The 11,757-nt window shown below is 38.0% G+C and overlaps 1 protein-coding gene across 1 annotated transcript; it reads right to left on the bottom strand.

The window, feature by feature from the left end:
• Positions 1 to 3,526: 3,526 nt before the first annotated feature.
• On the bottom strand, positions 3,527 to 11,666 carry msantd4 (Myb/SANT-like DNA-binding domain containing 4 with coiled-coils). Its single transcript, XM_079824046.1, has 3 exons — positions 11,619 to 11,666; positions 9,669 to 10,263; positions 3,527 to 4,811 (listed from the first exon to the last, which is right to left on the bottom strand). Exons 2-3 carry the CDS (start codon positions 10,146 to 10,148, stop codon positions 4,059 to 4,061), a joined length of 1,233 nt encoding a protein of 410 aa, XP_079680172.1. The 5' UTR covers positions 10,149 to 10,263; positions 11,619 to 11,666; the 3' UTR covers positions 3,527 to 4,058.
• Between the last annotated feature and the right edge of the window lie 91 nt (positions 11,667 to 11,757).

The following is an 11,757-nucleotide window of genomic DNA, read 5'->3' as shown; positions in this document are numbered from 1 at the left end:
GACTTTTATCTCATAATTCTGCTTTTTTTATTGTGAAATGTGCCGCCTGCATGTTTTTTGTATTTCATTGCATGTGGACATATTTTTTCCACAAAAAAGGGGAACTTTACATGTTTCTGCATTTTATTCATCATCTATGGAAGCTTGTTTCCGCAACTGAATACAAAATAAAAAGGTAATTTCGACTTATCATCTCAAAATTGTGACCTTTTCTCAGAATGACGTGATATAAAGTCACATTTGCGAGTTATAAAGTCAGAAATGCAAGATATAAACTCGCAATTGCGTGAAAAAAAGCTGAATTATGAGATAAAAAGTCGCAATTATCTTTAAAATTGCTTTATTCTCATTCTATACGAGCTTCCATAATTATCCGCATGTTTACTTGTTAGAAAGTTTCGATTTTCACAATATTTTCTGCTGAAGTTCAGTGTAAAATGTAAAGATTTGAAACTCTGCTTATGTGAGATGTGTGAAACAGGCCTAAGAACCGCACGCTCTCGGATGAAAAACGAAATGATCGCGAAACAGTAAAAAAAAAGAAAAACGTACCTTCAATGCAATGGTAATCTCGACTTTTTATCTAGTTATTTTAGTCCAGTGATCCTCTCCTCGTCATCTCACTAACACGCCAGTGGGCGGGGCCAAAGATGCAATAATGAAGTAGATGTTACATTTTCATCTAGAATAAGAATAAAGCAATTTTAAAGATAATTGCGACTTTTTATCTCATAATTCTGCTTTTTTTATTGTGAAATGTGCCGCCTGCATGTTTTTTTGTATTTCATTGCATGTGGACATATTTTTTCCACAAAAAAGGGGAACTTTACATGTTTATGCATTTTATTCATCATCTATGGAAGCTTGTTTCCGCCACTGAATACAAAATAAAAAGGTAATTTCGACTTATCATCTCAAAATTGTGACCTTTTCTCAGAATGACGTGATATAAAGTCACATTTGCGAGTTATAAAGTCAGAAATGCAAGATATAAACTCGCAATTGCGTGAAAAAAAGCAGAATTATGAGATAAAAAGTCGCAATTATCTTTAAAATTGCTTTATTCTTATTCTATACGAGCTTCCATAATTATCCGCACGTTTACTTTTTAGAAAGTTTCGAATTTTCACAATATTTTCTGCTGAAGTTCAGTGTAAAATGTAAAGATTTGAAACTCTGCTTATGTGAGATGTGTGAAACAGGCCTAAGAACCGCACGCTCTCGGATGAAAAACGAAATGATCGCGAAACAGTAAAAAAACTAACAAGAAAAACGTACCTTCAATGCAAGTCGATTGGATATGACGCATAAACGTGAATGTGGCGGGAATTGCACGACCACAGAAACAGACAAAACCAACAAGCACTCGACAGCTGAACTTCAGGGGTCATCAGGGCCTGAAAACAACTACACACACACACACACACACACAGACTACATTCACATCACAGGCCTGTGAAGAACATGTTTCACCTCAAAATCAAAAGAAAAAATAAGAAACAGGCCCATTCACACCAAGAACGATAACTATATTAACAGTTTTGTCTTATTTTTTCCTCTTGACTAGGAGGTGATTTTTCTTCGACTGTCCACATTCATGTTTGCGAGTGTAAATAAGCGAACAGTCTGAGCACCTGTAGTTTTGCGAACACAATTATCTGTGTTTGATCACGATCTGAAAGTGACTGTTTCAAAATAAAAGCGTGGCGTGAACGTATAAATCATTTATGAGAACAACATGTACAATGAGTCCCCTAGATTTGGTCCCCATCCATCCTGTAGTGTGAATACCTAAGAGCCCTTATACAATCCAGCTATTTTTTTAAGCTCTTTGTTATACTAAACACAGTATGGTAACAACGTACATGACATCTTGTAAAAAGTTAATCAGAAGTATCTGCTTCTGCATACATTTCTACAAGATATCAACACACACAATACTCAAGCATTAAACCGTCTCACGAGTTGTTTTGCATGAGCAGAAGGCAATCGTGTGGGCCGACCTGATCTACAGATACAGTCAGATACACGTCACACACCGTGTCTATACATCCTGTTCGCCATAGATGACCACTCATTTCTGTAGGGAAATATACAGTAACATTTGGATATTTTTAGATAGGAGAGCGCGTTGGAGTCACTGTTTCTGCCAACTTATTAAAAAAACGGAAAGAGAATATTTTAATATTACTTATATACACTCAAAAAAGCCTTTTTCCCAAGATTTACGCATTTCAATTAATAGTAAAATTCCATCAAATTAATTATATATGAATAATCCTTGCATATTATTCATATTATGAATTAAATGAATAAAAAATTTGAGCTTAATAAAACATTTAGTATAAATCGTAATGGAACAAGGGATTGGATCATTAGGTTTATTTGATTTGTATTCAAAAATGTAAATATGTTATACAAAAGGTTTTATTAAGCTCTAGTTTATTTACTCATTTAAATTTCTTAATTCATAATATGAATAATATTATTCAATTCACTTTGATGGAATTTTACTATTAATTGAAATGCGTAAATTAAAAAAAAGGCTTATTTTTGGAGTTTATTATAGTATCAATTATTGTTTTGAATTAGCTTTTACACGTTCAGTTTAAGACAATATTTTAATATTACTTATATACACTCAAAAAAGCCTTTTTCCCCAAGATTTACGCATTTCAATTAATAGTAACATTCCATCAAATTAATTATATATGAATAATCCTTGCATATTATGAATTAAATGAATAAAAATGTTGAGCTTAATAAAACATTTAGTATAAATCGTAATGGAACTAGGGATTGGATCATTAGGTTTATGTGATTTTTATTTATAAATTTAAAAAAATTATAAAATATGTTACAATATGTTATATAAAAAGTTTTATTAAGCTCTGGTTTATTTACTCATTTAAATTTCTTAATTCATAATATGAATAATATGTAAGGATTATTCAATTCACTTTGATGGAATTTTACTATTAATTGAAATATGTAAATATCAAAAAAGGCTTATAGTATAATTATTGTTTTGAATTAGCTTTTACACTAATATTACTTATACACTCAAAAAAGCCTTTTTTCAAGATTTACGCATTTCGATTAATAGTAAAATTCCATCAAATTAAATTTAATAATCCTTACTTATTATTCATATTATGAATTAAAATGAATAAAAAGTATAAATCTTAATGGAACAAAGGATTGGACTATTTAGTTTGTGATTTTTATTCATAAATTTAAATTTTAAAATGTATATATACACATTTAAGATTTATACAAAAGGTTTTATTAAGCTCTAGTTTATTAATAATATGAATAATATGTAAGGATTATTCAATGGAATTTTACTATAAATTGAAATGTGTAAATATCAAAAAAAGAGTTTATTATAGTATTAATTATTGTTTTGAATTAGCTTTTACACATTCAGTTTTCATTTTAGTTCAAGTTTCGGTAATTTTGTTATGTGCTTTTGTCCTTTTAATAATTTTTGCTTTAAATAATTATATATATATATATTAATTTTAGAATTGTACTATTTCATCCAATTTTATTTCACTTAATCCTATTATATTTTTATGCCAAATAACGATAACGTTTTGTAATAGTTTTAATTTTAGTTAACAATAACAGCACTGAAGACAAGCAATTCAACAACTAGATGATATGGAATCACCGCTTTCTTCTGTTTTATTGTGAAATGAGGTACTTTACTTATCATATTTCATATTTACTTATGAATAGGAAATATATATTAAATATGCTACTGCTGCACAAGTTCAGAAGCGAGTCCTCTTATACCATCTTGTTTATGAACTGCTTGCATTCGTTCATGCATGGGTTGCAAAGTTTCCAGAATTTTTGGGAAATTTTCTGAAACTTTGGGAAAGTGTCTGGAAGTGTATCGGAAATGTTCAGCCCCTTTCATGAACTGCTTGACTTCTTTGCGCTTATTTTTTCAAATGTCTGGCAATTTTTGTTTTGTTTTTCCCTACAGGAATGAATGGCCAACTATGGAAACAATGATTCTCTCCCTACCCAACTGTATCTATGGTGTTTCACGAGTGCAGCGCCATCTGTTGTCCATCTTTATGAAGCTGCAGCCTCTCTTTCTCCACCTGCAGGCGCTCTTTCTCAATCTGCAGTCTGCCCGACTCAAACTTGAAGAACTGCAGTCTCTCTTTCTCCAGCAGGAGGCGCTCTTTCTCTAACTTCAGCTTCTCCGCCTCCAAATCCACTGCCATTGGCCAAACCAGCTTCCTGTCCTTCTCTCCGTCCAATGAGGATGACGAGGGGGCAGATGATGATGTTGTGGGCGTGGCTACAGAGGTCGAGGGGGCGGGGCTCTGCTGGAGCGGCGTGTTTTGTTGCAAGACCAGTCGCAACCGTTCTCGCTCCACCTGCAGACGTTCCTTCTCCAGTTGCAACCTCTCTTTTTCCACCTCCCCTTGCCGCAACCTCTCCTTCTCCACCAGGAGGCGCTCTTTCTCCACCTGCAGCCGCTCGGACTCCACCTGCAGGCGATGTTTCTCCAGGTCCAGTCTCTGCCTCTCCAGCGCCACCAGCAGACTTGTGTTCTCCCCTCCGGACAGGCCCAATCCAGCTACGCCCATCCCCGTCATGCCGCCAACTCCGAGCCCCAGGTCTCGGCCTGCAGCCGTGGGCTTGGTGGAGCTCAGCACGCCGAATTCATCGATGTGAGCGAAGACCTCAGGAACTCGCCCCTCGCGGTCCATATCAGGGAGGATGGAGGGAAAACAGTCGTCATCATCCTCATCAACATCCCCACCATCTCCAACCTCCGCTTCCAACTAAGGACAAATTACAAATAGAAACATAAAGTCAGCAGTAATGAAAGGATGATTTGAGAGAAAAATAAAGTTTAAAGGGTAGCTTTTAGTCAGAGCGTATTTTAATTTAAAGGGGTCATGAACTGCATTTTTTTATTATGTTTCCTGGAGTGCACTTATAATGTTAGTTCGATTTTTACATAAAAAATAATAATAATTTAGAAATAAAAGGCATTTTTCAAACCCCGATTTTAGCCTCTGATTTTAACGCTCTGCTTGAAAGCACGTGTCTGCTGTGAGACTTCAGTGTAAACGCCCACTGCTGTGATTGGCTGCTTTGAGACTTCAGTGTAAACGCCCACTGCTGTGATTGGCTGCTTTGAGACTTCATTGTAAACGCCCACTGCTGTGATTGGCTGCTTTGAGACTTCATTGTAAACGCCCACTGCTGTGATTGGCTGCTTTGAGACTTCATTGTAAACGCCCACTGCTGTGATTGGCTGCTTTGAGACTTCATTGTAAACGCCCACTGCTGTGATTGGCTGCTTTGAGACTTCATTGTAAACGCCCACTGCTGTGATTGGCTGCTTTGAGACTTCATTGTAAACGCCCACTGCTGTGATTGGCTGCTTTGAGACTTCATTGTAAACGCCCACTGCTGTGATTGGCTGCTTTGAGACTTCATTGTAAACGCCCACTGCTGTGATTGGCTGCTGTGAGACTTCAGTGTAAACGCCCACTGCTGTGATTGGCTGCTTTGAGACTTCATTGTAAACGCCCACTGCTGTGATTGGCTGCTTTGAGACTTCAGTGTAAACGCCCACTGCTGTGATTGGCTGCTTTGAGACTTCATTGTAAACGCCCACTGCTGTGATTGGCTGCTTTGAGACTTCATTGTAAACGCCCACTGCTGTGATTGGCTGCTTTGAGACTTCATTGTAAACGCCCACTGCTGTGATTGGCTGCTTTGAGACTTCATTGTAAACGCCCACTGCTGTGATTGGCTGCTGTGAGACTTCAGTGTAAACGCCCACTGCTGTGATTGGCTGCTTTGAGACTTCAGTGTAAACGCCCACTGCTGTGATTGGCTGCTTTGAGACTTCATTGTAAACGCCCACTGCTGTGATTGGCTGCTTTGAGACTTCATTGTAAACGCCCACTGCTGTGATTGGCTGCTTTGAGACTTCATTGTAAACGCCCACTGCTGTGATTGGCTGCTTTGAGACTTCATTGTAAACGCCCACTGCTGTGATTGGCTGCTTTGAGACTTCATTGTAAACGCCCACTGCTGTGATTGGCTGCTTTGAGACTTCATTGTAAACGCCCACTGCTGTGATTGGCTGCTTTGAGACTTCATTGTAAACGCCCACTGCTGTGATTGGCTGCTGAGAGACTTCAGTGAGACTCCATGTTATTTTAGTCCAGTGATCCTGTATCTCTCTTGTCTCCTCGTCATCTCACTAACACCTCAGTGGGCGGGGCCAAAGAGGCAATAATGAAGTAGGTGTTAAGTGTTTGTCATGTTTTGACAATAAAGGATAGTTTAAAACCACAGTTAACTGTCTGTTTTCTACATATTTCACTCAGGAGCCAAAATATGCCTTTAAAGAAACTTTAAAGAAATAAAGATTTGACATTTATCGTGCTAATTATCGATATTGACTGATATGAACAATTATATCGTGATCATTTTTTGGGCCATATCGCCCAGCCCTATTTGAGAACCTAGTCATATGTGATGCCATGGGCATCGGAACAATTGTATGTGGGTGGGACAAGACACTTTTTGAGACCAATGATACTGGAGCCACTCCCTTTTACCATCTCTAATTCAGCGCATGTCTGTTCACCTAACCGATAAACACTTATTATTAAACACACGTTAGACGCTTTATTTCCACTTTTCGAATATTTTCTTCATTTTTATTCAAAATAAATGCCTTTCCGATCTGATATGTGATGGGAAAAGGGAGTAGAGCGAGTTCTGCAATTAGGTGTCTTCTGAAAATGTGGCTGGTCCAACCAGACATTTAGCAAACAAGGCAGGCTACTTGTACTTTATGTAAATGACATCCACTCCAGTAAAATGTTTCTAGGGAGGGACCCACTCACAATTTTTTTTGCTTCCGACACCCATGTGTGATGCTATGTACACCGTTTATTCATGGTTTATTACAGGTGTTATTGTTTTCCCTTCTTGCTTGCAAACTCTTTTCGGGTTCGAGGATCAGTTGCTGTGGCTTCAAACTACTTCCACTGCATATACGTAGTAGTAACCTGACCTTCTTTCCTTCATTTAGGAATAGGCCATTAACACTCACAGACGAATGACAAAAGTATGCCGTTTCCCTGGAAATCCATACTAACAACTCTAAAATATAAAATATAGCTGCAAGCAGCAATACCGGGGCCAAGCGCAACAGAAGCAAACAAGGAAGCTAGCAGCAGACCAACTAAAAAAATGAGTGAAGACATTTGAAGACAATTTTAAGCAAAAATGTTAAAACCCCTCATTAAAACATTGTTGTATAGAGCGAATGTCATATTTTGTTTAATTATAGCGCCACCAAGAGGCACAATCCTACCATTTGTTTTATGTGTCCTCGGAGTGAGCCCATACATGTGTGTGTGTGTCAATTTTGGTATCAATATCTCATTTTGTTTTGGAGTTATAGACATTTATATGAAAAAACATGTAAAAAATGACTGACACCTGACTTTGATTGGATTTTATTCCCCCTTACTATCAATATTTTGACATTTGGGCATTAGCTTTTAGCTAGCGAACCTATGTTTCCGAACCTCAGACGCTGGTTTCATGTCGATCGGACTAGCGGTTTCGAAGATATCGGCTAATGTTTTTTAAGTGCTAAATTACCACGCTGCACAAACCATACACCGAAACCTGGCAAGTCTGGTATCGTTGGACTCCGCAAGGATTCAGGAGACAAAAAAAGTTACTCCCATGAAAATACGTCAACCACACCCAAAGTTATAAGCATTTGAAAAATAAATTATCCACTAGGTGGCGCTGTTTCGAAACTTCTCAGGCTCATTCAGGGCATCGTGCTGATGACCCATACCGAGTTTCGTAACAATCCGTTCATGTGTTCATTAAATACAGCATTTTAGCACATAATTCAAAATGGCCGATATGGTAAAATTGGATATCAGTCGGCATGACGTCCCGAATCTAAGGTAACCACTTTTGGACAAACGGTTCAGAAGTTAAGGTGGCGCTGCGCCGACACGCTGCATGTTGCCTCAGGTCATGCTTGTGATAAAATGTACCAAGTTTGGTTTGAATATGATAAAGCGTTGCGGAGATACAGCCTTACGTCTGTTTTCGCAAGAGCAGCGTAAAATGTGTTCGCGCGTTTATCGAAAATGATTTGACAAATCAACTTGAATTCCATAACGTTTTGTTGGCACTGCCTGAAGATGATTTGGTTAAATTTTCGTGCAAATCGGACGAACTGTCTAGGACGAGTTCGCAAAAGTAGGTTTATCTGAAAATCAAAATGGCGGGAAAATTTTCATGACGGAAAATGACGTCATAGGGTGCAATCAAAAATTTTGTTTCTAGCCGTTATGGTCCAAAAGTTATGGTGGTGCTAGAGGGATTGAGTTAGGGACTCAAAATTTGCCATAGTGACAGTTGGGACTATCCTATCTGTGTGGCAAATTTTTTAACTTTCCTGCAAGCGGTTCTATGGGCTGCCATAGACTCCAATGGCGAAAGAAGAAGAAGAAGAAGAAGAAGAAGAAGAAGAAGAAGAAGAAGAAGAAGAATAAGAACGCTAACGATTTCAATAGGTGCCTTCGCACCTTCAGTGCTTGGCCCCTAATAATTATTATAGGTTACCATAGTGGTTTAGGGTAATGGTGCGTTCACACCAGACGCGAATAAAGCGCGAAATGAGGGTTTGACATGTGATTCGCATGAATCGCGGCAGTTGAAATATCTAAATTTGCCGGATATTCGCACCACGTTAACCAATCAGGAGCTTGCTCTAGTAGTAACAACAATGAGGACAAAATCATATGTGGATACCCGAAGCTTTATGATACATCTTCGTACTTTATAGAAACGGATAAAAAGGATCTTGCTTGGAAGAGAGTGAGTGAGGAGGTAGGACAATCTGGTGAGTTGTAAAAAGCTCTCTTTACTCGATTTGAGCTCTATAGGGTTATTTCAGGGCGATTGCCATTGAGATGACTTGGAAAAAGTGTCCCAATCCCCCTAAATTCCCACTATTGAGACTACAAGCTAGTTAAAGCTAGCAAATTGAGCTTATTCGCCGTATTTTAAAACAATCCATGTCAGCCATTTCGCCATGAGACGGCTGGCAGAAGCCCCTCGCATGACGCAAATTCACGTCTGTTGTGAAGTGATTGTCACGCGCGAATGAAGCGAATAAACTGAAAATGTTCTACGCGTGATTTATTCGCTTCATTGGCGTCTGTTGTAAACGCACCACAAGGCATAAACACAATTTGGAAGATGGTTTATGATGTATTTGCTCATTATTTAAATTTTGAGCATAAAAAGTTGCATAGTGTAGCTTTAAGTGGTATTTTCAAGGCATTTTAGCAAAGATAAATATCATGCCAATAATGCCTCACTAATGCCAGGAAATCCAAGGCCTAATCCTCGGACGATGGCGGCCAAAAGATGTCAAGCGCTTGTTCAAAAGTTTGATGTCAGTAAGATTTTAAACATTCTCTCCATCAGAAATTACGGACCCCAAAATGAACCGTTAGGTATAACAAAAAGCCTGATGACTTTTGACTACCATGGTGTGAGGATTACTTGAACCAAAGTAGAGGACAATCTGAAGAAAGCTGTGGGATGAAATTGAAAAAGTGTGCCCATACTCTGTAGCTGCTGGCCTCATCGTCCTCCATTTTGACCCCAGGCGTGTGCGTGCTGGGCTCCCCGAGGTCCGTCAGGTCCTGCCAGTCGCACGACGAGTCTTTCGAAAACCCACTGAGGTCCAGCGACTGGTCACCGCCACCCAGAGACGCATCATTATCAGGAGACGAAGATTCAAACTCCTGCTTCAAACCCGATGCCAACTCGGCCTGAAGCTGCTTTCGCTTCATGAGGGCGCGCCAGTCCAGGTAGCGCCGCTTGACCTCGGCCGCCGTCCGCAGCTCACCCTCGCCCAGCGCGTTTACGCTGTCCGCGACCTCTTCCCACGCGCGCCGCTTCAGCTCGTTGATGGCCATGTTCTGCTGCCGGGAGAACAAAATCTCACGTCGCTTGTGGATCTCGCGGATGAGAGTCTGAGTTTCCTTCACGCTGTAGTTACTCTTCCTCTTCCTCTTCAGGTGCTTCATCTGCAGGAAGTCCATGCTGGAGGTGATCGGAAACGGAGAAATGATCGGACGCTGAAAGATTTCCGTCAATCCAGACACATTTTCAAGTTCATGTTGACACACATCAGTGAAGGTGTCTAACACAGATCTCCTACAACAAACAAACACACACACAAGGGCTTATTTACATGCGATAAATATCAGTAATGTCCGAAAGAATCAAACAGAACTGTACATTATTTTCTGTGCACAAAAAAACTATGATATATAAAACCAGAAACCAGATTTAAACGGTATATTTATAAAGCGAGATTCAAAAATGTGGGGTCAGGGAGGTTTTTTTTACGGTTTTAGAAAAAAAGTTATCTTATGCTCTCTAATAAGGCTGCACTTATTTGATTAAAAAATTCAATAAAAACTGTAAAAATAGTGAAATATTATTACAATGCGAAATAGTTGCTTTCTATGTGAATATATATTCAAATATAATTTATTTCTGTGTTCAAAGCTGAATTTTCAGCATCAATATTCAGTGTCACATGATCCTTCAGAAATCATTCTAATATGATGATTTGATGCAGAAGAAAAATGTCTTATTATTAATAACGTTCCAAACAGTTATTTCATATTTTTGTGGAAACCGTGATACGTTTTTTTCAGGTTTCTTTGATGAATAGGAATTCAAACAAACCATTTAAATTTGACCAATTGAATGAACAAAATCATATATATATATATATATATATATATATATATATATATATATATATATATATGTATATGATTTTGTTCATTCAATTGGTCAAATTTAAATGGTATGTGTATGTATATATATATATATATATATATATATATATATATATATATATATATATATATATATATATATATATATATATATATATATATATATATAACGGCAGTTACAGTATATCTTGTTCAAATTAGAGCGGTTGAAAAACCGTTTTTTAACGGCTCTGGTTCAAAAGTTTGAACAAGATTTTACAACGTAACAACACAACAACAAAAAAATCACCATGGTACTATAAGTTTTTGCAAATATATCATTGTATTACCATTGTATTCTTTTAAGCAACGAGTAATATAATGTAAATAACATGACAATTGAATATAGTAGCCATGCAGTACCTTAATATTACCATGCGATACCATAGTACAACCACAGTACTTTTTTGTAAGTGAATAACTATAGTAACTATGGTGTTTTTGGTAGAAAATATGGTTACAAAGGTACAGTTTGACAGGTGTGTCCATATACTGTACGCGTATCAGTATGCTAATAAAACATAATTTATATCAAACATAAACACATCAGCACGGCGGTTGTTTTTGCAGTTCAATTACAAACATGTCGCCAGAAACGACCTCTACCGGCACCTATATTATGATGTTACGCACACACATGGCTCTTTTTATAAAATAAACGCGATAATACACACCACACAATACAGTGACGGTTATTTGATTATTTATTCAAACACTCACCGGTGGAGAAAAGCATCATCCACTCCATCCACACGCGTCTCGCTCCGCCTCCTCAACGTTGCCGAGCTGAGCCGAACACTTCCGACAACGCGCGAATCCCCCGCGCGATTGGTCAATGAGCGTCACCGCCCCTTTCAAC

This window comes from Gobio gobio, assembly GCF_949357685.1.
Source record: "Gobio gobio genome assembly, chromosome: 8".
NCBI classification, from domain to species: Eukaryota; Metazoa; Chordata; class Actinopteri; order Cypriniformes; family Gobionidae; genus Gobio; species Gobio gobio.
Note: the sequence above shows the minus strand (reverse complement) of the source record. Positions and strands in the feature narration are given on the sequence as shown.